This window comes from Brassica napus, chromosome C9, assembly GCF_020379485.1.
Source record: "Brassica napus cultivar Da-Ae chromosome C9, Da-Ae, whole genome shotgun sequence".
NCBI classification, from domain to species: Eukaryota; Viridiplantae; Streptophyta; class Magnoliopsida; order Brassicales; family Brassicaceae; genus Brassica; species Brassica napus.
In genome coordinates this window covers 36,991,681-37,017,531 of record NC_063452.1, presented here as the reverse complement: position 1 = coordinate 37,017,531, position 25,851 = coordinate 36,991,681, and the positions used below count along the sequence as shown (strand labels likewise).

At 40.9% G+C, this 25,851-nt stretch overlaps 3 protein-coding genes and 1 long non-coding RNA gene across 12 annotated transcripts; 2 read left to right on the top strand and 2 right to left on the bottom strand.

The window, feature by feature from the left end:
• Nucleotides 1–3,441: 3,441 nt before the first annotated feature.
• On the top strand, nucleotides 3,442–5,674 carry BNAC09G26830D (probable hexosyltransferase MUCI70). Its single transcript, XM_013806000.3, has 6 exons — nucleotides 3,442–3,988; nucleotides 4,060–4,256; nucleotides 4,332–4,508; nucleotides 4,598–4,753; nucleotides 4,925–5,201; nucleotides 5,301–5,674. Exons 1-6 carry the CDS (start codon nucleotides 3,682–3,684, stop codon nucleotides 5,528–5,530), a joined length of 1,344 nt encoding a protein of 447 aa, XP_013661454.1. The 5' UTR covers nucleotides 3,442–3,681; the 3' UTR covers nucleotides 5,531–5,674.
• Nucleotides 5,675–15,201: 9,527 nt separating this feature from the next.
• On the top strand, nucleotides 15,202–19,304 carry LOC106366392 (NADPH:adrenodoxin oxidoreductase, mitochondrial). 9 transcript variants are annotated; one of them, XM_013805998.3, is made up of 14 exons: nucleotides 15,202–15,423; nucleotides 15,668–15,777; nucleotides 15,873–15,977; nucleotides 16,070–16,183; nucleotides 16,411–16,464; nucleotides 16,557–16,673; nucleotides 16,824–16,933; nucleotides 17,006–17,079; nucleotides 17,871–17,932; nucleotides 18,098–18,299; nucleotides 18,447–18,507; nucleotides 18,581–18,648; nucleotides 18,740–18,861; nucleotides 18,934–19,304. In XM_013805998.3, the coding sequence occupies exons 2-14, from the start codon at nucleotides 15,670–15,672 to the stop codon at nucleotides 19,162–19,164; spliced, it is 1,428 nt and encodes a 475-aa protein (XP_013661452.1). In that variant the 5' UTR covers nucleotides 15,202–15,423; nucleotides 15,668–15,669; the 3' UTR covers nucleotides 19,165–19,304. The 9 variants fall into 9 exon arrangements, with proteins under 9 accessions (XP_013661452.1, XP_022566332.1, XP_013661447.1 ...); XM_022710611.2 differs by having other exon boundaries at nucleotides 15,291–15,423; nucleotides 16,397–16,459; XM_013805993.3 differs by having other exon boundaries at nucleotides 15,291–15,423; nucleotides 16,394–16,459.
• On the bottom strand, nucleotides 17,679–18,940 carry LOC125592993. Its single transcript, XR_007328853.1, has 2 exons — nucleotides 18,441–18,940; nucleotides 17,679–18,321 (listed from the first exon to the last, which is right to left on the bottom strand). It is a non-coding gene; the product is annotated as an uncharacterized LOC125592993 (long non-coding RNA).
• A 354-nt stretch (nucleotides 19,305–19,658) lies between the features above and the next one.
• Nucleotides 19,659–24,519, bottom strand: LOC106366395 (GDSL esterase/lipase At4g10955-like). Its single transcript, XM_013806001.3, has 2 exons — nucleotides 22,623–24,519; nucleotides 19,659–20,813 (listed from the first exon to the last, which is right to left on the bottom strand). The coding sequence occupies exons 1-2, from the start codon at nucleotides 22,805–22,807 to the stop codon at nucleotides 19,781–19,783; spliced, it is 1,218 nt and encodes a 405-aa protein (XP_013661455.2). The 5' UTR covers nucleotides 22,808–24,519; the 3' UTR covers nucleotides 19,659–19,780.
• Nucleotides 24,520–25,851: the final 1,332 nt, after the last annotated feature.

Genomic DNA, 25,851 nt, shown 5'->3' with positions numbered 1-25,851 from the left:
AGTAAAATTGTTCCTATGGAAAGTCCATCTATTCCCAGTCTCCAATAAAAATCAAAAAAATTGATCCATTTATAATCTTCGGACAGTTGAATTAATGGATCGTCCAGTTTAAAATTATAACAAAAAGCGTAAGTCGTTAGAAGAAGTTCTAAGATACAAATGCATATAGTATACCACTTATTAACTTTATTTCCCCTATGCGGGAGAAATAACATTAATGAACCGGCAGATATTGGAAAAACAACAATTATTGTTAACCAAGGAAAATCATTCGTGGTAAAGACAAGATACACAAGGTCCAAAGAACGCGTACTCAAAAAAATATATAAATAAAAAAATATAATTGAATTTTTTTGAGTACGAGTACTTGTCAATAAAAAAAATAAAATGTATTCCAAATTTATTCAAATCAGGTTTTCGGTAACGTATCAATAAGCTAGACCCATGCTTCGAGTTGTTTCATGCCATATATAAACTCGAACGCTCAAAAAATCCGTTGGACAGGCAGATTCACATCTCTTACAACCAACACAATCCTCGGTTCTTGGGGCAGAAGCTAGAACTATACAAATCTTTTTTTTATTACTGAAATTTTTTAATACCAAGCCCCTTTTTTACGTTATGAGAAAAAACGTATTTACAAAAATGCCATTATTTTTTAACGCCACGTAAGCAAAAACCCAGCGCCACGTAGGAATTTGGTTCCATGTTTTCATTAAGCCAACCATAAAATGCTACATATGTCGTTACGGCTGAGTTATTATTATGTTGCGGCTGAATTAAACAACGCGGCTGACTTAAGAGAAAATGGCTAATTTACAGAAATCTGGCTGATTTAAGGGAAAATGGCTGACTTACGTACACAAGTTACGGCTGACTTATATATCGACGTTGTGATTTCTGGAAAATTCGACTGAGTTGTAGTTAAGACACGGCTGAGTTATGTTTCCCCGGCTGAGTTAATCAATATCGACTGGCTGAGTTATTAAATTTACAGCCGACTTATGGGAGGTTGTTACGGCTGAGTTATAGTTAATCATCCGTAACTGGCTAGATTAACAGTAAACTTAGCTTAATTATGGCACTTATTAGCGAAAGATTAATTACTAGAATATCATTCGTTTGACGGCTAATTTATGTGACGCTACGGCTAACTTATTGTTTTTCATGATAATTACAGCTGATGTTTTAGCAAAAGTTTAATTACTGAAATAATATTCACGTTTCGGCTGACTTACACTGTACATCAGGGTTGATTTATCTAGACTGAGTTATATATTCGTTTGGTGGCTGACTAACCGATTTTCAATGTCATCTGCCATGTCATCAACTCGGATTTGCCATGTCACTACCAATGAACTTTACAACTCGGTTTGTTTGTCTGTTCATCTTCTTCTTCATCTTCTGTATCTATCTATCTATCTATCTTCTTCATCTTTCTCAGAGATCTTATGGATCCAGTAATTATTGTTTCTAGTAAATGGATTAAGAAAAACATATATGTATTCAACGCCGACAGTAGAGGGTGTAGAGTTCTGCATTTAGATGAGAAAACAATACATGAAGAATTCGCAAAGTCAGCACTGGATGATTACAGATTGAATGAATTGAGGCATCATATTCAGCTTAGCTATATGTTCTCGAATAAAGCTTTGAAAACAATGGCGCACGACACTCCACCAGGTTTTGTAAGCCTAAAGAAAAAAGAAAAGCTATATCTCTGTGTGGAGATTACGGAGAATAACGATGACGAAATGAATCGGAATGACAGAGCAAGAGAGACTAGTAAAACGTTTTTCAGTTTTAACTCAGAAGCAGAAGTTTCATAAGTTGAATCCAGAGACGAAAACTACAGTGGGAGTTACAATGGCTGCAGTTTGGAGGAGGAACGCGAGGACAATGAGAATGACTGCTCAAGTAAAGTGGAAGGAGAAAAACCCAAAGTAGGCGGAGAAGATGAAGTAGGTGAAGAAAACAAAGAAGATGATGAATTCGAAAGCGGATTTAATATGTTAAAAGACTCGGACGGTGCATCATCTGAAGATGATAACTTCAGCTCATACAGTGAGTCTCCAACACAAGACGAAGATTCACCGACGCTAATTCCCAAGAAGAGATACCAGAACTTGTCGATGAGAGGAAATAAAGGGAATCCAGAGGTTCTAAGGTTGGACACAAAGCAAAGCGTCGAAATATACCAGAGCATACGATAACAGAGATTTGCGGAGACGACGATTCTGGAGAAGACGCTTACGGGACGATTTCAGAGAAGACAACGGAGACGATTTCAAAGAAGAACCTTGCCGAGAAGAGTTGTGGTGAATATGATTTCGAAAGCGGTTAGGGTTTAGTGAGAGAACACTTTCGGTGAAGTTGACGTAAAACGTCATTTGATTTTTCTTCCGTCGTTTAGTGATGTTGGATGGTTATTAGTGATGTGGATTAGTTATTAGGGATGTGGATTTTCTTAATTATTTTTAATTATAAATAATCACAATAAAAACAATTAACCAAAGGCCTTAATTGTAATTTACTAGGGGTATACAAACATTTTAGTAATTTTTAAAAAATGTAAAACATTCTAGTCATAAACCAAGTTTTTTGCAACGTTCTAGTAATTTTCTTTTAAAATTTTCCAATATAATAAAATTATAAATTAATTTAGGCCAATTTAGGTGAATATACATAAATAGAGTGGTAACTAGGTAGATGTTTGCTTTTCAAAATTATTTGCAGAATCATGCAAGGAGAGAGCGTGAAATTACATAAAACTCCACAACAATGTAAGAGGTAATAATTTTGGAGAAAAATGGGATCAAATCATGAAATCAACGGGACGTTCATTTGTAAAACATTTATAACAAGTTACTACAACATTGAGAGTTACTTGTTTGAAAGCAATTATTGCGTTTAGGTACATTGTCAAACATTTTTTTTAAAAGGAAGCAGTTCCATGGTAAAGCTCAAGCAAGAAAAATCTAGATTAGGTGAACAAAGTAGTCAAAGCTCGTATACATAGATCAGCAGTGTTCAAAATTCTAAAAGCATAGATCTTAAGATCACAAAAGCCAAATAACCATCACTTGTGGAGGCTGTTTACTAACGGAAACACTGGGGCATGAACACGGCGGTGGAGGCAAGAACACGACGGTGGAGACGAATGCTTACAAGATGACAGCTGTGGCGCTTACAAGATGACAGCTGTGGCGCTAATTGAACAAGTTAAGGTAGATTGAATGAGATCTCTGGAAAAAAATATTTATCTAGAGAAAAAGCAGAGAATTTCAAAAAAAAAAAAAAAAAAAAAAAAAAAAAAAGAATTTCACGACCAAATGAGGAACAAAAGAGATCAGAAAAAGAGAATTAGACCAAAAAAGAAAAGAAAAAGATAAATGACTCAGTAAATCTAGACCAGTTTATCTATAGGACTAATTTTGGATTTTAAGAAAATGCACAGTGATTTCAGAACTCCTTTCCATATACCTGATAAAATAAGTTTTTTACCTTGCTTAGTGCAATTACCCATTAATTTATAACACTTTTTGTATTTTGTAAATCAAAATCTCCAATCTCACATTATCGTCTCCGCGGTGTCCATCATTGTCTGGCATCACCTTCGCAGCATGCTCTGAAATCGCCGTTTCCGGCCAGTAAATATAGTATAAGATCATATAAACCACTATGTTTAGCAATACCAACAACAGTGTATCGATCTCAGTATCAGACGAGGAGTCCAACGAGAACCGGATCCGCGCTCGTACCCGTAGAAAACGTAAGAAACCGGGTCACCGAACCACCTCCGAGCTTCCACGCTACTTTCTCAGGCTTTTTCTTAGGTACTGGATCGTCCTCGTCTTCGAATCAACGAGGATCATCACCAAATCTGCGAAGCTCAAAAAGTCTCCAGATTCGATCCCAAACAAGAAAAATGAAGGAAATTTGAATAGATTGGATCCTACTACAAAGGTTATCAGTGGTGTTAGGCAACGTAAGCTCTCTCTCTCTCTCTCCATCACCATTCATCTTTGAATCTGCCATTGATAGGTTTGTGTGTGTCAGGTTGTTTGAAACTTCTGCCTCCTGAAGAGCTTGAGCATCTTGATATCTTAGAGCGTAAAGATTCAAGCTCCCCTGTTAAGAAACTTGTGTACCTAACCGGTACAGATTCAAGCTCTCCTGTTCGTGTGAATGGGACGACGCGTTTTAATTTATTTACTGGGAACCAGACTTTTGCTGAGAGAGAGAATAGTTTTCAGGTCATCACTCGGTAACTCTAACAACTTGGGTTTCCCCATTGTACTTGATTGCTGAGTATTGTCTTGTGCAATTAGGTGAGTGAGACAGTTTCGGTGCATTGTGGGTTTTTCAATGAGAATGGAGGGTTTAGGATTAAGGATGAGGATAAAAAGTTTATGCAAAGTTGTCAAGTAGTAGTCTCCACCTGTGCCTTTGGTGGTGGAGATAACCTTTACCAACCTGTTGGAATGTCTAAGGCATCAACTCAAAAGGTGTTGTCACTCTCTCATATCCACTGCTCTTGAACTGTTTTTGATCACTTGTTTACTCTTTTTCCTGCTTCATTTGTTTTTGGATTCAGGTTTGCTACGTTGCATTTTGGGATGATGTTACACTCGCAACGCAGGAGGCAGAGGGTCATAAGATTGGCGAGAATGGTTACATTGGAAAATGGCGAATTGTGGTCGTAAAGAATCTGCCTTTTGTGGACCAAAGGCTTAATGGAAAAATACCAAAGGTACTTACTTGAGAGGCACACATGTCCTTCTCTTTTACCGTTGAGTTATTTTTAACTGGATTTTTTATGATGTGTTCGCGGTCACCAAATTTGACTCTCCCTTTTATAAAAATTTCAAGCACACACATGATATGAGTATGTTTTAATGAATCTACATGTTGTTGTTGCTAGATGTTGTCTCATCGCCTTTTCCCGGAGGCCAAGTACTCGATTTGGGTAGACTCCAAGTCCCAGTTTAGAAGGGATCCACTGGGAGTATTAGATGCTCTTCTTTGGAGGACAAACTCGGTGCTTGCGATCTCAGAACATGGAGCTCGAAGCAGCGTATATGACGAGGCAAAGGCTGTCGTCAAGAAACACAAAGCTACACCGGAAGAAGTTGAAGTGCAGATAAATCAGTACCGGCATGACAAGTTACCTGAGGATAAAAGATTCAACGGGAAAAAAGGTGAGTTCATCATGTCTTCTTACGAATTACGATCTATGTTTGCAGCAACAAAATTCTTAAAAACTCTTTTGAGGATGTTCTGTGTTTTTAAACTTACAGCTTTGTGTGAAGCCTCTGTGATTGTGATGGAACACACTCCATTGACGAATCTCTTCATGTGCCTCTGGTTCAATGAAGTTGTACGCTACACGTCGCGTGATCAGTTGAGTTTCCCATACGTTTTTTGGCGATTGAAAGGTCTCAAGAAGGTCAATACGTTCCCTGTGTGCACACGCAAAGATCTCGTCAATAGCATGGGCCATGTACGCAAGGCCAAACCCTTAGTTTAGTAGTCTGTAAACTTGCCCCAACTTTCTAATTCATTTTATCATCATTTTTTTTGTTTAGCTAGTCGATATAGAAACTGAAATCTTTTTTCTTTTAATTATACTGTGACACCCCGATTTACATAATAAAATGTTACGATAAGTAAATAGCTCTGATACCAAAATGTGACACCCCGATTTACATAATAAAATGTTACGATAAGTAAATAGCTCTGATACCAAATTGTGACACCCCGATTTACATAATAAAATGTTACGATAAGTAAATAGCTCTGATACCAAAATGTGACACCCGTCACTTTCGAAATAGTAAAAATAATTCGATAAGTACAAATATCTGAAATGTCCATATATAAATATTTGAAAGTCCACATCCACGCTTGAATTCCATAATATAAAATAAAATCTGAAACATAAAGTACGACATAAACCGAGAGTCCGAAATACGAAATAACATAAACGATAAAAGCCCAAAGGCCTAGAGGCCCGATAACGATAAAAGCGATAAAAAGATAGATGCCCAAAAGCCCAATAGTAGTAAAAGCCCAAAAGCACCGGTCCGGTATAATCACTTCTGCTCGTCGGTCTCACCTGAAAGGGGGAAAGAAGGAGGGGTGAGCGACAGGGGAATCGCCCAGTGAGGTATGGGATGCTAATCCGCAAACCACTGACTCAGTTCATAGCACTACTAAAATGTAGGCCTAGCTCTAGCATGAAACAAACACGGTGTCGATTACACCACACAAAACAATCAACATATGTCTAGAGGACTAGACATGCTACAACCAATGCGATGATATCATACCGCATTTCCTTCATAAGGATATATATCTATAAATATAATTCTACAAGCGTCGTAAGTACAGTAGTCCACTCTGTACCCTCCGCAAATCCACGGCCTAGTGCAGAAATCTCTGCACCCCGCAATCTCAAACAATGCAGCCTAGTACAAACGTCTTTGTACCCCGCTAAACACACGGCCTAGTACAGATATCTCCGTACCCCGCGATCTCTCAAACAAGGCGTAGCTAGCACAGACGTCATGTGCCCCCGCAATCACACGGCCTAGTACAAACGTCTCTGTACCCCGCAAATTCCGCGGCCTAGTGCAGATACCTATGCACCCCGCAATCTCAACACATGGACTAACATATATACATATATATAATTAACAGTTTTTAGCAGCAATCATTTCAATCAACCGTTGAATCCTCTATTATCATATTTCCGGTTTAACAATCAATATCAATAACGAACAACCAAGACTCTCAAACAGACTCGATTCAAAGAGACGGATCCATGTTTCGAAACTAAACTTTCCATAATGGTAGTACTAAACTAGCTCGGGATTTAACGGAGTAGCCCTCACCTTAGCAATGAAGAGAAGTGGTATATATGAACTCCAGCTGCTCAAAGGGACTCCAAATCTGAAATGAGATCGAAATTTCGAGTCAGAACACCTTTCGAACGGTTTAAAACGGGTATTTACGGAAAAGTCAACCCGCTGGTCAAAGATCAATTATTTAATTAATTAATTAATTAATTAATAAATTAATTAATCCGGTTTATCCTAACCGATTTCCAATTGATTTTAACCGACCGGTTTAACCTAACCGAATTGAAATCAATTTAAACCGGCTAACCAATCGGTTAACCGAGTCAACCGAGTTGACTCACTGAGTTGACTCGGCCGAGTTGACCGAGTCGCCGGTGAGTCACCGGTGTCGGTCACCGGCGGCGACGGCGGAGCTGCGGCGGCGGCTTACCGGAAAGTTGGCCGGCGGCGACGGCGGAGCTGCGGCGGCGGACGGTGGTCCGGCGGCGGAGCTGCGGTGGCGACGATTTCCGGCGGCGGCGCGTGCGTTTCACGCGCGCGCGAAGGACGGTTTTCTGGAGGCGCGTACGGCTTCGTCCGGGCTCCGTTTGAGGCGTGGTTGGTGTCTACGGCTTCGTCTCGACGAGAGAAACACGATGATGGCCTTGGATGCACTAGATTCGCAATGGTTAAGAAGTTATGGTCGATTTACTAAAACGGCCGAAACTTAACTCAAAAACATGGCGGTTTTCAATTACCTTTGGTTGCGGATGATGGTGGTGACAAGCTGAACGTGATCACGGCACACGGTTGCTCCGGCGACGAGCTCAGGTGAGCTTTCTCTCTCTTTCTCTCTCTCTTTCTCTCTCTCTCTTTCTCTCTCTCTCTCTCTCTCTCTCTTTAAAGAAGTTGGAGATGGTGGAGATAATGGAGATGGTGGAGATGGTGGGGATGGTGGAGATGGTGGGGATAGTGGAGATGGTGGGTCATTACAATTCTCCCCTACTTACAAGGAATTCGTCCCCGAATTCAATTCATAAGTTGTCATGCCCAATGTCAACCCGGAAAAGCTCCGGATAATCAATCCTCATCTGGGGCTCGGACTCCCAAGTCTCCTCCTGAATACCATCTCTCTCCCAACGAACTTTGACCAACATAGTCATCATACCATCATCTGCTCTCACTTGGCGATCCAATAGTTCTACTGGCTGACACGGCGCACGCAAATTCCTACCAAGGTCACTGGGCGGCTGCTGCAAAATGAGCTCCGGTTCTCTCACGACTTTCCTCAAAACAGAAACATGAAACACGTCATGGAAATCTGATAACTCTTCGGATAAATCCAATCGGTAAGCAACTGCTCCAATTCGCTCCAAAATGGGATATGGTCCCATATATCTCGGTTTAAGCTTCTTCAGCTTCCGAGTCTTAGATCCTCCCTGAAATGTCCTCATTTTCAGGTATACCAGGTCGCCAACCTGGAACTCCAAATCTTTACGCCGCTTATCTGCATAACTCTTCTTACGGTCATGGGCTTCCCTAAGCCGCATCTTAAGCATCTCAACCTGCTCAACTGTCTCTTGAACCATTGCAGGTTCTATCTCACGTCGCTCCCCCACTTCGGTCCAACAAAGTGGTGTGCGACAAGGCCTACCATAAAGAGCCTCATATGGTGCCATCTTAATGCTCGAGTGATAACTATTATTGTAGGCGAACTCTGTTAGGGGTAGGTACTTTGCCCAACTCCCTTCCCAATCCAAAACACAAGCTCTAAGCATATCCTCCAAAGTCTGAATCGTCCTCTCTGACTGACCGTCTGTCTGCGGGTGATAAGCCGTACTCATATGCACTTTCGTCCCAAGCGCCTTCTGGAAGGCTCTCCAAAATTCGGACGTAAACTTTGTATCTCGATCTGATACAATGCTGACAGGAACTCCATGCAATCTCACAATCTCGCTGATGTAAGTCTGTGCTAACTGATCAGCTTTGTCCGTCTTCTTAATAGCTAGAAAATGGGCTGACTTGGTAAGTCTATCCACGATTACCCAGATGGCATTCTTTCCACCTAAGGTGGTTGGCAACCCCGTCACAAAATCCATAGTTACCATGTCCCATTTCCACTCTGGCAGTGGCAGGTTCTGCAATAACCCGCTAGGCACCTGATGCTCGGCCTTGACCATCTGACACGTCTGACACTGCGATATAAATGAAGCAACATCCCTCTTCATACCAGGCCAATGATAATAACGCTTGAGATCCTTGTACATCTTGGTGTTTCCTGGATGAATAGAGAAACGCGAGTGGTGTGCCTGCTGCAAGATTTCCTTTTTTAACAACTCATCATTAGGCACACAAACCCGGTTCCGATACATGAACATCCCACTCGAAGCTGTATGATATCCAATACTCTCAATCTCGATCTGCTTACACAAAGCCTCATCAGCATCCTGAGTCTTACGCACTTTCCATAACAAATCTGCTTGCTCCACAGCCTCGAGGCCAACTGCCTCACCTTCCACGGTAGTGGCACACAATCTGAGACTAGCAAGTGTCCTAGTAAACTCTTGAACCTCCTTGGTTCCTGAAACATCGCTCCTGCGCCTGCTCAAGGCATCTGCTACCTGATTAGCTTTTCCCGGATGATAAGCAATATCCAGGTTGTAGTCTGCTAACAACTCGACCCACCTACGCTGCCTCAAATTCAAATCCGCCTGAGTGAAGATATATTTCAAACTCTTATGGTCCGTGAAGATCTTCACCTTCTCCCCATATAAATATGATCTCCAGATCTTCAGTGCAAATACAACTGCTGCTAACTCTAAATCATGCGTAGGATAGTTGACCTCGTGAGGCCTCAACTGACGTGATGCATATGCAATGACCTGACCTTCCTGCATCAATACACATCCTAAACCAGTGCCTGAAGCATCGGTGTAAACCTCATATGGTATCCCTGGCCTCGGGAGTACCAAAACGGGCGCATGGGTCAGCTGTCGCTTTAACTCAGTGAAACTCCTCGAGCAATCGTTTGACCAATCAAACTTGACGTCTTTGCCCGTCAGCTTTGTCATCGGCTTTGCAATGCTAGCAAAACTCTTGACGTACTTCCTGTAGTACCCTGCCAAACCGAGAAAACTGCGGATCTCCGTAGCATTCTTTGGCGTCGGCCACTCTGAAATGGCGGTAATCTTCTCCTGATCTACTGCAACTCCTACTTCTGAAATCACATGGCCCAAAAATCCAATCTTCCTCTGCCAAAAGCTACACTTACTCAGCTTGGCAAACAACTGGTGTTCCCGAAGCTTATCCAGCACAATCCTCAAATGCTCAGCATGCTCTTCTTTACTCCGAGAATAAACCAAAATGTCGTCGATGAAAACGATCACACACTTATCCAAGTGCTCCCGAAACACATCATTCATAAGCTTCATGAACGCTGCCGGTGCGTTCGTCAATCCAAATGGCATCACCACAAACTCATAATGCCCATAGCGTGTACGGAAGGCCGTCTTCCGCACATCTCCATCAGCTATCGCAATCTGGTGGTATCCCGATGCCAAGTCAATCTTAGAGAACCAAGAAGCTCCCTGCAACTGGTCCAACAACTCGTCAATACGCGGAAGCGGATACTTATTCTTGATGGTCACTTTGTTCAGACCTCTATAGTCGATACAAAGTCTGAAACTCCCATCTTTCTTTTTCACGAACAACACTGGTGCTCCCCACGGTGAAGTACTCGGCCTGATAAATCCCTTATCCGATAGCTCTTCCAACTGTTTCTTCAATTCCGCCATCTCAGCTGGTGCAAGGCGGTATGGGGCTCGTGAAACTGGTGTTGCTCCTGGCTCCACCTCGATCGCAAGAACGTCTGCTCTAGCTGGTGGCGGCCCTTTTAAAGCCTCAAAAACGTCTTCGTACTCGGAAACCACTGGAATGTCATGCAGCTCCTGCTGACCATCCTCCTTAACCATCGAAATGGTCGCCAAAAATCCTTCTGCTCCTCTCTCCAGTAGCTCATCTGCGCGCAACATGGAGACAATGGAAATTCCATGGTGCGTCAGAATCCCTTGGAATATGATCTTCCCTTCTACTCTGGGGATATGGACTCTCGCTCTCGGACAATCCAGTACTACTTGATGTCGTGACAACCAATCCATTCCAAGTATAACATCGTAGCAGCTCATCTCCAGCTCCGTCAAATCTCCGAGAAACTCAACTCCTCCAAGAATAACTGGTACATTGCGATGAATGCCGACTGCTCCCAACTTTTCCGTGCCGGCAGTCTGAATCTTCTTAGCCTTCGGTTCGAAGACACCCCGAAAAGGCCAAGACTGGGCTAAGCGTGGACTCACAAAACTATTAGAGGCTCCCGTGTCGAATAAAGTGTGAGCTGACTTTCCTCCAACCGAAACCGATCCTACACGAGATTTTGCTAACTACACATGACAACCACAAACCAAAATACTCAAACACAACAAGTATGAAAAAGTCACATACCCGCTATCGGTTCAACTCCTGGGGATCTCCAACTGTAAAGACCCGTGGAGCGATGGCTGGACGCTTCGGTGGTGGTGGAAGCGCTGCATTGCCTCTCCTCGGACAATCTCTGTAGATGTGACCCGGCTGGTTGCAGCCGTAACAGTTCCTCGCTGCCACTGCTGGTGCTACTGCTGCTGCTGGCGCTGCAACCTGAGTACGTGGCGGCTTCCTACAATTCTTCGAGATATGCCCAACCAGACCACAGTTAAAGCACTGGAGACACTCTCCAAAATGCTGGCGACGACAACGCCCACAACGGGGTGCTACAGTCTGCTCCCAAGGCCTCTTCTGCGACCCCGAAGCCCCTCCTGCCTTAGGCTGAACTGCTTTGGAGAACTTCTGCTCCTCACCCATACATTTCTCCTGCACAGCCGCCTTCTCTACCAGATCCTCCAAACTGGTGTAGGTAACCACACTGCACCTACCACGAAGCTCTACTCGCATCCCATCTAAGAACCTCCTGATCAGATCCTCTTCATCTATGTTGTTACCCACAAATCTGCGGAGCTGGTTAAACTCCCGCTCATACTCCCTGACAGACTTTGCACCCTGCCTCAAATGCTCGAAATCATTCTTCTTCTCATGCAAAGCTTCCCTCGGAAAATACTTCTTGTTGAACGCGTAAAGAAAATCATCATATGTCAGCTCGCCACGGTGCATCAATCTCACTCCATCCCACCAGATTGATGCATCTCCGCGCAAATACAACTCAGCGATGTTTAGCTTGAGCCTTGGTGGGCACGAGATGGTCTTCAAACACTTATCCAAATTGTGCTTCCAATCGTGAGCAACTGTAGGTTCCGTCGTTCCAGTGAAATGCTCCAAACTCACATACTTCATCTGTCCCAACACCCTGATAAATGTCTCATCAACCTCGGGCACCTGAACTGGGAATGCAGGTGGCGGTGGTGGAACCTGAAAAACTCCTGGAACCGGCTGAACAGGAACCTGAGGGTACTGCTGGACTGGAGCCGGCTGATGTGGAACCTGATGATAATGCTGAACCTGAACTGGTGGAGCCTGCTGCATGCGAATCTGCGGACCCTGCTGTACTGCAGGCATCTGTCTGGCAACCTCCTGAGCAGCTATTCGGGCAGCCTCCTGGGCAGCTTGCTGGACTGTCTCCTGTGCAGCCTGCCTAGCCGCATCCTGAACCATCTGTCTCAAAGCATCCTGATCAATAGGCGTAGCCGCCTGCTGCGGAACTGCGGGCTGGACATGCTCATCCTCAGCCTCTCTAGCAACTCTGGGAGTCTGAGTACGAACAACTCTCTTCCTGGGCGCCATCTGAAGGAAAAGCGAAAAAGTTAACTTATGCCGATCTGTGGTTACCAACATTTAAGAAGGAGTGATACCGAACGGAAAGGTGCTATTTATTTTTATTTTCAAAGTTCCCAAATCCCCGAAAATATTTTGAAATCGTCTAAAATCGTTTAAACCGAATAAACCAAGGTCTCCAAAATCGCCATCCCGGGTCGGAGCCGGGACGGAACCCGCTCTGATACCAAAATGTGACACCCCGATTTACATAATAAAATGTTACGATAAGTAAATAGCTCTGATACCAAAATGTGACACCCCGATTTACATAATAAAATGTTACGATAAGTAAATAGCTCTGATACCAAATTGTGACACCCCGATTTACATAATAAAATGTTACGATAAGTAAATAGCTCTGATACCAAAATGTGACACCCGTCACTTTCGAAATAGTAAAAATAATTCGATAAGTACAAATATCTGAAATGTCCATATATAAATATTTGAAAGTCCACATCCACGCTTGAATTCCATAATATAAAATAAAATCTGAAACATAAAGTACGACATAAACCGAGAGTCCGAAATACGAAATAACATAAACGATAAAAGCCCAAAGGCCTAGAGGCCCGATAACGATAAAAGCGATAAAAAGATAGATGCCCAAAAGCCCAATAGTAGTAAAAGCCCAAAAGCACCGGTCCGGTATAATCACTTCTGCTCGTCGGTCTCACCTGAAAGGGGGAAAGAAGGAGGGGTGAGCGACAGGGGAATCGCCCAGTGAGGTATGGGATGCTAATCCGCAAACCACTGACTCAGTTCATAGCACTACTAAAATGTAGGCCTAGCTCTAGCATGAAACAAACACGGTGTCGATTACACCACACAAAACAATCAACATATGTCTAGAGGACTAGACATGCTACAACCAATGCGATGATATCATACCGCATTTCCTTCATAAGGATATATATCTATAAATATAATTCTACAAGCGTCGTAAGTACAGTAGTCCACTCTGTACCCTCCGCAAATCCACGGCCTAGTGCAGAAATCTCTGCACCCCGCAATCTCAAACAATGCAGCCTAGTACAAACGTCTTTGTACCCCGCTAAACACACGGCCTAGTACAGATATCTCCGTACCCCGCGATCTCTCAAACAAGGCGTAGCTAGCACAGACGTCATGTGCCCCCGCAATCACACGGCCTAGTAAAAACGTCTCTGTACCCCGCAAATTCCGCGGCCTAGTGCAGATACCTATGCACCCCGCAATCTCAACACATGGACTAACATATATACATATATATAATTAACAGTTTTTAGCAGCAATCATTTCAATCAACCGTTGAATCCTCTATTATCATATTTCCGGTTTAACAATCAATATCAATAACGAACAACCAAGACTCTCAAAAAGACTCGATTCAAAGAGACGGATCCATGTTTCGAAACTAAACTTTCCATAATGGTAGTACTAAACTAGCTCGGGATTTAACGGAGTAGCCCTCACCTTAGCAATGAAGAGAAGTGGTATATATGAACTCCAGCTGCTCAAATGGACTCCAAATCTGAAATGAGATCGAAATTTCGAGTCAGAACACCTTTCGAACGGTTTAAAACGGGTATTTACGGAAAAGTCAACCCGCTGGTCAAAGATCAATTATTTAATTAATTAATTAATTAATTAATAAATTAATTAATCCGGTTTATCCTAACCGATTTCCAATTGATTTTAACCGACCGGTTTAACCTAACCGAATTGAAATCAATTTAAACCGGCTAACCAATCGGTTAACCGAGTTGACTCACTGAGTTGACTCGGCCGAGTTGACCGAGTCGCCGGTGAGTCACCGGTGTCGGTCACCGGCGGCGACGGCGGAGCTGCGGCGGCGGCTTACCGGAAAGTTGGCCGGCGGCGACGGCGGAGCTGCGGCGGCGGACGGTGGTCCGGCGGCGGAGCTGCGGTGGCGACGATTTCCGGCGGCGGCGCGTGCGTTTCACGCGCGCGCGAAGGACGGTTTTCTGGAGGCGCGTACGGCTTCATCCGGGCTCCGTTTGAGGCGTGGTTGGTGTCTACGGCTTCGTCTCGACGAGAGGAACACGATGATGGCCTTGGATGCACTAGATTCGCAATGGTTAAGAAGTTATGGTCGATTTACTAAAACGGCCGAAACTTAACTCAAAAACATGGCGGTTTTCAATTACCTTTGGTTGCGGATGATGGTGGTGACAAGCTGAACGTGATCACGGCACACGGTTGCTCCGGCGACGAGCTCAGGTGAGCTTTCTCTCTCTTTCTCTCTCTCTTTCTCTCTCTCTCTTTCTCTCTCTCTCTCTCTAAAGAAGTTGGAGATGGTGGAGATGGTGGGGATGGTGGAGATGGTGGGGATAGTGGAGATGGTGGGTCATTACATATACTTTTATGTAATTCTCAATGGGCTCTGTTTCATAGCTCTCCGAAATTTTCAAGTGTGCGTTGTAAATTACGATTGTGACTTTAGAAATTAATAAAAGCAGTTTAGTTGGGAAAAAGAGAGAAATGCTTAGGTCGAGGATGGTTATTTCGTGACCAGAAAAAAAGGAAACGATGGTGAAAGACGCCCTTCGGCCAAAGAGTATTCGTTGTAATAAAAAATAATAAAAACCTGCCTAGTTTGAAGACTCTTTCTAGGCCAGAGTCTCTCCTCTTCTTATTCTTTTTCTCCAGCCTCCAAGGTATGAATGACGCTCAAAGTTTGTAACAGAATCTGGCGGCGGTAAATCAAAATCTCTCACAGGTACGATCAATTATGCCTTTTTCTTTAAACGCCGAATCTAAGTGCCCCCAGCAAGTAAATCTTTTGCTCTTTTCACTTAGTCAATGGTGATCAGAGGGAGACTATGTTCTTGTGTTTTTTTTTTTTTTCCAAGTCTGCTTTTGGGTTTGTGTGGAAAATCTTCAATTCTGTATTTTGTTGCCTCATAGGCTCTTGTTTGATTTTCTTACTAAAAGGCGCTGCCTGTTGTTTGAACAAAGCATAGAAATGAGTATGTTTCTAGCACGTCGTTTGGTAACAAGATGCTTCTCCTCCCGTCCTCTCCACGTCTGCATCGTTGGCAGCGGACCTGCTGGTTTCTACACTGCCGACAAGGTTCTTCATTCCTCTCTTTTTTATTTGATTAATGTTAAGGTACCGGATTCTGTGATTTAAGTCATGAATTAAACTCTTTGTAATTTGATAATTAGTTGTTGAAGGCACATGAAGGAGCACGTATTGATATAATTGATCGATTGCCCACACCTTATGGACTTGTTCGGTCCGGTGTTGCCCCTGATCATCCTGAAACTAAGGTACTACTTGAATCTCATTTCATTGGCTGAGTCTTGTTTCTTTAGAACATTCTCAAGTGAGGTCAGAAACATTGCTATCTTTGTTTCTATAGATTGCCATTAATCAATTTTCTCGCGTGGCACAACACGAGCGTTGCGCTTTTTACGGGAATGTAAAGCTTGGTTCCGACTTATCACTTTCTGAGCTGCGGGATTTGTATCACGTGGTAATTCCTTGTTAACTATCTTCTTATGTGATGTACATTTATCTGTCCGGCATTTTAATCCTCATATCTCCTATAAATATGTTTGTCAGATTAACTATGCACCTTAAACAAGTTTTATCACTTTACTATACTCCTATTCATTTTATTCTACCTTGCTCTCATTAGTCATAACGTTTGATTGAGAACCTTCAACTTACTTATTATTATAAGAAGCATGGTCTGTTCAGGTTGTACTTGCATATGGTGCTGAAACTGACAAAGATCTTGGCATTCCAGGTGAGGTATGCCCGTTAAAAGTGTTTCATATGCCTGTCTTTAAGCATAAGTTACTTGGTTTTGGTTGCTTATACTTGTTGCTGATTTACTTTGATAGAGTTTGGGTGGTGTGTTCTCCGCAAGAGAATTCGTCTGGTGGTACAATGGGCATCCCGACTACAGTAGTTTGAAACCTGACTTGAAAAGCTCTGACAAAGCTGTTATTCTTGGCCAGGTACTCTATAATATATGGTTTGCAAATCCTCTTTTTTTTTTTAAAGGCGTATTTAAAAATTCATAAGATAATTCTTTCTTTTGTACCAAATGTATCCGAGTAAATGCATTTCTCAGTATCTCTCTGACATATGAATCATTCAAATTTAAGGGTAATGTAGCTCTAGATGTTGCTCGGATTCTCTTAAGACCGACAACAGAATTGGCGTCAACTGATATAGCTACTCATGCTTTATCTGCGCTGGAAGAAAGTTCTATAAGGTCCACAAGTTAGATACTGTTGAGTTGAGACAACCAAATATAGTTCATAATACAAAGCCGTAACGTCTACAGGAAGGTGTATCTTGTTGGAAGACGGGGGCCAGTTCAAGCAGCATTGACTGCTAAAGAGCTTCGAGAAATTCTAGGTATGTTATATATCTAAACCATCGCGTAGTTGGGCTTTAGTGTCGATAAATCCCCCCCCCCTCCCCAAAAAAAAAAATCAAAGAGGAAATAACATGGGAACAAAATCGTGTGAATGGGAAACAATATTTAACTTTATGATTTCAAGTGTGGTATGGTGTGTGTGCTGCTGCTGCTTTTTTGAGCGTGTTTGAGTGGAAGTGTGGTTTCATGAAACAATCTCTTTAATTTTATATAATTGGCGTTCATAGTATCTTTGATAAATGGGTTCGGAGATTTACCGGTGTCTCCAAGTTACATCAAAACTATATATTTAGGATAGAATAGACCTCAGGCAACATTGTTTTTTCTTACATTTAGTTAAAACTACTCTATTATTCTGCTCCATATTTAGTGGGGATTGATTTGCTGATGTTTTGCTATTAATACTACTCTTTTGCTAAGGTTTGTTTGTGTTGGCCTTACATTATCTTCTTTATGATGTGCAATATCTTGTAATGTCTTTTGTGGGCTTTTGTACACAGAAATCGAAGAGGAAATAACATAACAACCAAATCGTGTGGATCACTAGAAACTATATTTAGCTATACGATTTTTAGTATGGTATGGTTTGTGTGCTGCTACTACTTTTGCGAGCGTGTCTCCAAGTTGCATCAAAATTACATTTTAGGATAGAATCAGACCTTAGCTTGTCTTCTCTTTATGATCTTTTAACGTTTTTTTGTTGCTCATTGACGTTTGTTATTTTCCCATTTAGAGTATGTCACTATTGATGCATATCTTTATAATGCAGGGATTAAGAATTTACACATTCGAATAAAGGAAACTGACTTGAGTGTAACTCCTGCTGATGAGGTACTTGTGTTACCGATTTTCAACTGTCTTTTTTTGCATTTTAGAGAGATTGTAATATAACTTTTATGGCTACTGTCATTGGCATTCCACAAAAATTTGTTTGATCCTGCATTTGTTTTGTCGTCTTTGCTTCTCATGAATGACAAATCCCTTTGTGGTACAAAGGAAGAAATGAAAAACAGTAGAGCCAGGAAGAGGATCTATGAATTACTGTCAAAGGCTGCAGCAGCAGCAGGAACATTCGAAGGAGACTGTGGTCAACGAGAGCTTCACTTTGTTTTCTTCCGCCAGCCTGAGCGGTTCTTAGAGTCAGATGAAAGCAAGGGTCGTGTTTCTGGTGTAAACTTGGAGAAAACCATTCTTGAAAGTAAGTGCACCTCAAGTTGAACCTATATAATCATATCTTATTTTTTTTAGCTCAGCTGTTTAAAAGCACTAGAAATGGATAAGTGATTGCTGAGGATACAATGGTGTAAACACTTGATCCACCATGTCTCTTGGTACTTACCTGTAGGTGTTGGAAGCGGAAAGCAAATTGCAGTTGGTACAGGAGAGTTTGAAGATATTAACTGCAGGTAGTAAAAGATCATTTTTGATGAAAGATTCTCAGTGAACAAATTTGAATGAAAGCATGCTCGGTTTTTGCAGTATGGTGTTGAAAGCCATTGGTTACCAGTCGGTTCCAATCAACGGTTTACCCTTTGATCACAAGAAAGGTGGGTCTAATATGAAAGTTTTTGTGCGATTAATGTCTATGAGAAAGGAAAAAAACGATATGTTCTTCTGATTTTTGCGTCTTGTTTCAAGGTATTGTCCCGAATGTAAGAGGTCGAGTGGTTAGTACAGAGCCAGGCTTGTACGTATGTGGATGGCTCAAAAGAGGACCAGTAGGCATAATTGCCACAAACCTTTACTGCGCAGAAGAAACAGTAAGCAACACCAAACTTGTCCACTGATGTTCTTAAGCTATAAGATTGGGAGGTTAAAAAAATGTGTTGCAGGTTGGTAGCATAAGCCAAGACATTGAAGAAGGAGGTGTTGGTAAAAGCGAAAAAGAAGGAAGCAAGGGACTGATGCAGTTGCTTGAGAAGAAAGAGGTGAAGATGGTAGATTTTAGTGGTTGGGAGAAGATTGATGCCAAAGAAAAACAAATGGGTATTGACAGAAATAAACCAAGAGAAAAATTAGTTACATGGGAAGATCTTTTAGCAGCAGCATCAGCAGACAGCTAGGATTTCTTAGCATTGGTGTGCTGATTTATTGAATTATATTTTTCTTGTCAACAAAATGAATAAGCGACTTACAACAACCATATGATTGTTATTGGCACAAGTATGGACAACAAAAGCCATTCGGTGCATTTTAACTTGTTTTTTCTTTGTGTGGCCCCCGTATGATTGTTATTGGCACAATTATTGACTAAATGTTGCAGATCAATTACGGAGGTGATTGGTAGTTGCTGTCGGTGCTGTCCACAGTCCTATTTATTTTTACAGCACCAAATTCAGAGAAATTAAGCTTTAAATTTTTTTTTTAAACCACAGCTCTTGAAATAACTTACAGTTGTATAAGTGCTCTGCAGAGCCAAATATTCAAAGCAATTTTTTAGTGCTTTCCATAAAATTTTACACCAATAAAATTTAAAGCTACAGCAAAAAATCTACAGATTTTTTTCTACAGTAAAATTTTTAAAGCTACAGGCATTACCAATCGGACCCACAACTGGTCTTTCTTACACTTATGCTACTTACATTTCCCGGAAAAAAAGTTCTTAGGTCAAACCGTAAAGATAGCAAAAGGGAACAAACGTGTTTATTGAACGATGAAGATGGTTATGCTGCTTGATGTTTACTTAACACTGTATAATGACTTGAGTTGCTGAGTGATCAGCCTGCTGCTGTGAATCGCTGATTGAAGCTCTAGATTCTCGGACCACCATTGTTCTAACCCATGCGCCTCGAGAAACTTCTGTTTCCCTTTTGACATCACGAAAAGCTTTGCTGCTGCTTGAGGAATAGTGTTCTTCACAACAGGACTCTGGTTCTCCTTGTTGTTGTTCAATTTTTCCTTCTCGTTCACTCCATCCTGGTCTGTGTAGTAGCAGCAGATATAGTCACTGTCGTTCACATACAAATGAGGCACCCATTTTCTCAAATCCACAGAAGATTTCTGATTTTGTCCGTTGAAACTCGGTACCCAGTTCCTAAACCCTCCTGAAACACTCCCAGGAGCAGCCTCTGCTTCACAACCATTTGGTACCAAAGGCTCGTTTCTCGGAGGAAGCATCGACATGAGTCGTTTCCAAGCAACACCAGCTTTTTCACCAATGTTTCTTAAGCTCATAGCTAAAGATATAGAAGGTGGGTTGAACAAATGCGCATCAACGAACAGCCCATCTTTAGCCAATGCCTTACCAACTTGTAATGCAAAACCTGCTCCTAAGGAGTGACCAACAACACAGACATTATTGCTACCATATCTCTTCGCTACTGACTCCAGCGCTACGAGAGCAACGTTAAACCTCACAGAGCCTTTAAGACTCTCCCAAGCTAAAAACCGGAGATCGTCTTGGATATCACGTCTCATGGTAAGACTCTTGAGTATCGTTCCTCTTAGCGCAAGTACTGCTTTTGGTGCACCGCTCGGTCTGATGACGACTAAATCAGCCATTGCAGCAGATCTGTCCCATTCAAGAAGAGCTCCAAATATGGATCCGTCTCTCTCATCAATCAGCGTTTGCGTTAACTTGTACTTGAAAGGAATCCACCATTTGGGTGCGAGAGCGTTTTGCTTGTCTCGGTTCTCTTGTCTGTCGAGTTCAAGTAAGTACGCTGCTTGAATAAAACATGCCATTACTGTCCTCTTATAGTTTGGATCCTTCCTACAGGTACATAAAATCGACACAAGATTTGTAGTTAAAAACAGATAACCAACTCTCAGATCTCTTAGAAACACAAAGAGTTATAAGAATAATTTTTCTTATTAGCTTTAGAAACTACTCAAAACTAAAGCTCTCAATATGTTTCACTTAGATCATATGGAACACCTCTCCATTAGACCTATATTTATATGAAAGACAATTCCCTTTAACATGTGGGATATGGAAAACACAAACCTAAGCTAAATAGAAACTTCCTTTTCCTATTTCTAGGTTTCCTTATTGTGTTTATCTTAACATATTAAACATCTAATAATATGTTAATTTTCCACAAGCTTGGAATTATCCAACATTCACCCCCTTAATTCCAAATTGAATTAGGGAGATCAATTTCTTGAACTCCGATTAAGCTCCTCATTTGCTTGAACTTAATCATCAAGTAATCCTCCTTCACCACACCATGGTGTGCGGATCCACCCATTGAATTCACATCTTTCTCAAGGTTAGACCGGATGCTCTCCTCGCTTCTGTACCGCCTCTTCTTAGAATTGGCACAGTTCTTGTAGAACCTTCTCCTGACCTCTTCACTTAAGTTGCGATGAGTCTTGTGGCTGAAGCTCACTGCGACGATAACTCTGGTCACGTCTGCCATCTTGCGTACGTGAGCTCTGGTAAGGATGTCGGCCTTCTGCTCAACACCCAACAGTTTTATCTCTGGTTCGTCTTCAGCTTTTGAGAACCTTGACTCCATTTGTATGTGCGTTGTGTTACACGCTTCCACCTTTGTGTCACACACTACTATGTGAGTCGTGTTACACGCTTCCATCCGTGTGTCACATAACCGTGTATATTTAACACCAGCCGATCTATCCACAGGCTCATACGTCTTGTTTCTTGTGATAGAATCCACCTCGGCTGCCATAGCTTCAAATCTATTCTCTTCACCGAATAGATTGAACTCATGTGAGGCAAACTCTCCTCCTCTATTGGTGCATCCTAGATTGAACATAGTTGAGGTAACCTCTCCTCCTCTATCGGTGCAACCTAGATTGAACATAGCTGAGGCAAGCTCTCCTCCTCTATCGGTGTGAAATATTTTGAACTAATAGAATGCCTCACGATTATCTGCTGGCGTTGGTGGTGCGATTCGCCCACATAAATCTCCATGCAGTAACTCCTTCATCCTCATCGACAAAACCTGGAAGTTTATCAATGACAACATCAAACAATGGATGGATGCAGATCCAAAGTCTTTGATGCGAGGCGCAGCTGTAGTCACGTCGGCCATCTGCTTTCGTGATCTCTCCTCCTGTCGCCATGATCTAAGCTTCATCTTAAGCTTAGATTCGAGTCTCCAACTTGAGGCTCTTTAATGATGGTAACGGCCCAACCTGACTCTGATACCAATTCAGATCTCTTAGAAACACAAAGAGTTTATAAGAACAACTTTTCTTATTAGCTTTAGAAACTACTCAAAACTAAAGCTCTCAATATGTTTTTCTCAGATCATATGGAACACCTCTCCATTAGACCTATATTTATATGAAAGACAATTCCCTTTAACATGTGGGATATGGAAAACAAAAACCTAAGCTAAATAGAAACTTACTTTTCCTATTTCTAAGTTTCCTTATTGTGTTTATCTTAACATATTAAACATCTAATAATATGTTAAGTTTCCACAAGCTTAGAATTATCCAACAAACTCTGAGTCCAGATCCGAAGAACAGAACCAAATTGTCTAAAAATCTACAGAAGAATCGAAAAAAAAAAAACAGAATTAGTAAGAAAACAGAGCGAGAGGAATCATACCAACTGGAATTGATTAGATCTCTCCAGTTAGGAGAAGATACGTTCCTCGGTCCAGATACGTGAAACGCGTAAGGATGATGATCAGCGTCATCTTCCTTAACCACCACCGTCTTCGGAGGCGTAGCCGCCACGGATTCAGATTCCTTAGTCTCTTCTTCCACCGACGCACAATTCGACATCAACATTGTTAAAAATATGATCTTTGTTTCCTCTTCTTCTAAGCAAACTACAGATTCAGATAACTCTCTTCTCAGTTCTCAGTGAGAAACGGATTCGAGTGGTTATTTCTAGCGTTGGAACTGGAAAACAAAATTTTAATTTCTTAGATTGTGATTAATATGAAATAAATGATTTGAAACGCCTGAGATTTGCGGATCTATCAAACGGTCATCTCCTTTTTGTTGTCGGCTTATGTGTAAATACCATTTATACGCTCAACGTTTTTGTCGTGGAAGGTCTTTGCTTCAGGGGTATAACCATAAATTAGTCCACGTTGGAGTGTGGTAGCCAGAAATACAAGCGCGTATGTGTGCTGTGAAAGATTTCACCTTTCAGTACTTCTTACTAATCCTATGATACCAAGAAAGCTTTTTCTTAATCAAATGTTTATACTCGTTGCTTATACAGTTTGTTGTGTATTAAAATATATATTATACAATTTTTTTTCTTTAAAAAGTAAACGAGAGGAAATAATAATAATGTTATACTTTTTTGTTTACACGAATCGAATATTGCGGTTTTTGGAAGTATTTATGATCCGATCCGTTTCGTCCAAATAACTAATTATCCAATTCGATTCGATCTGTATCTATCCGGATATGCGATGTTCTAGATATCCAGAAATTTTTAAAATTTTAAACGGATATCTAATTCATATATATAATTTTAAATATATGTATATATATGCATATAACAGATCGGATATCCATTCTTAAAAATATTAGTATTTGTGATTTGCTTTGTTCTTACGAACAGTGGATATCAGTATTTTCTTTGTTTCATAAAGATATGGATAACCGAATTTTGGGTTCGAACTGAAACGGATAACAAATTAAATCAAAATTAACATATATTTTGCCCCTAAAAAAGAGGACATGAGAAAATGATTTTATACAAGTTAAAGACGAGTCCATTTATAGCAGAAACATTACATACATTTTTTTATTGAAGGTGAAAAAAATATGTGCAGTGGGTGATACCATTTATGAAATTATGACAGGTATCTATCTCATAAGGTGGATTATGGTGGATAATCATTATTCTTAACACTCGTCTTTGATTATCCATTTTGCATTAGGTATTGTCTCACTAAAAGCTTATCATGAAAAAATAATAGGATAAAAATATGAGAAAAGGAAAGGAATACAATAACGTTATTTATCCCTGAAAATGTTGAACATAACTCCCTTCATATATCATGTAGCATATATATTCTGATCCTATGCACTTGTTTTTGAAATGTTGTAATGGAAAACGTTTTAGTGGAACAAATCAGCTGGACAGTAACGTAAACGAATATAATTTGTAAGTCACTGCCACCAAATAAAACTTACCTCCATAGGATTACCGAAACCGGGAATCGGCCATATCACACCCTCCAAAATTAGACAAAAGTCTTTGAAATCTCTTTTAGCATGTGTTCAAAGGAAAAACTTCTCCAAGAAAATGTCTTACATAAATAGCATATGTTTTGATCTTTCTCTTCTCGGTAATATTATTGGATAGGAAGTACAAGACATGATCCTATGTTGAGAAGGTTCCATTTCTTCAAGATTTTCTTTCACGTCTTGATATCTTATTGTTCCATTGCCAAAAAAAATTTTCACTAATTTCATGTTTCTAGCTTGCTTGTAGTTTGATGGATAGTTTTTTGTAGTCTAATCATGATATCAGCGTGTGTTCCCTAATACCATAGAGGATGAGACATCAATTTACCGCAAACCAAGCTTCTTTTTTCTTCAAAAAGCATGTCATTCAAAGCATGAGCATCCACATGCCTATAAGCATGTAGTTTCTGTCCTTTGGCATGTGGAATATGTGTTTGAATTGTGGAGGCTTTTCAAACCAATTCCTCTTTATTCTATTGAGCGGAGAGCTTAAATCCTCTAGATTTTCAAAGATTCAGCGATAAAACACTTTTTCGATATTCTTATTCTTCTTTTTATACTCTGTCAGAGGGAAGTACATGGACATAGGTTGTATTTATGTCGTTCATCCTCGGAATCCTGCAACAAGCAAACAGTTGGAAGAAGTTCTACCTAGTTATACCAGTAGTACAAAAATAAAAAGACTAGTTTTAGCTACTTCTACCCCAAAACCAGCTAAGACATCATCAAACTATTTCCAATTACTTAATTTTGATCACTCACCAACATTTCTTCCTATCAATACCGAAGTAGTGATCCCTATTTCTACCATTGTGTTTGCCAAACTACGAGGAGAGGGAGGTAGAACTACTAACTGTTGTGTCCTTACTGTGGCTTATGGTTCGGCTGCTACTTCCTTCATCCTTATATCTTTCTTCTACATTCATATGGATTTTATCAACAATCCGAGTCCATGACGCCGAGCTCTTCTAAGATTCTCTCTCTCTTTTTTCTCTTTCACTTGAGTTCACATATTCTTCAAATTCTTCTGTTTTTTGTACTTCTTCAACTGAGTGTTTTCTTCTTTACACGAGTTCAAAGTTTCTTCTTCTTCACAAGAGTTTGCTGTCTCTACTTCTCGAACTTCTTCTTTAGAATAATTTTTCTCCGTCACACGCTTCGCTTTCTTCTTTCTCGTCCACCTTTCCTTATCTATCTTCTCTTCTCTGCCATAGTTAAGGAAAAACTGATAACCTACACTATATACATGAGTCGAGAGAGACACCACGCTACCCCAAATTGACTTCAAAATACACGACTTGTCGAGAGATAACATTCCCCTAAATCAAAATCAAAATCAATATGAGTGAAGAAACTTACCTCGTTTGTTTCTTTCTCGTATCAGCTTCTCCCAATTCTTCCTAGTTTGGTGAGTCTCCTTTCTTGACGACATTTTGATTTCAGACAAAGAGTAAAAGAGAGCCAAATATCATTCTCTTTAATTTGGAGATTGATTTTAGGGTTTGGTTCATGACTTGGTCCAATGGCGGTAATTAGATAAGTAGATTTTGTCTTGGTTTCTTTTATGGAAACAATTATAATTTTATTAATATCAAATAAAGTTCAAACACATTACAAGAAAA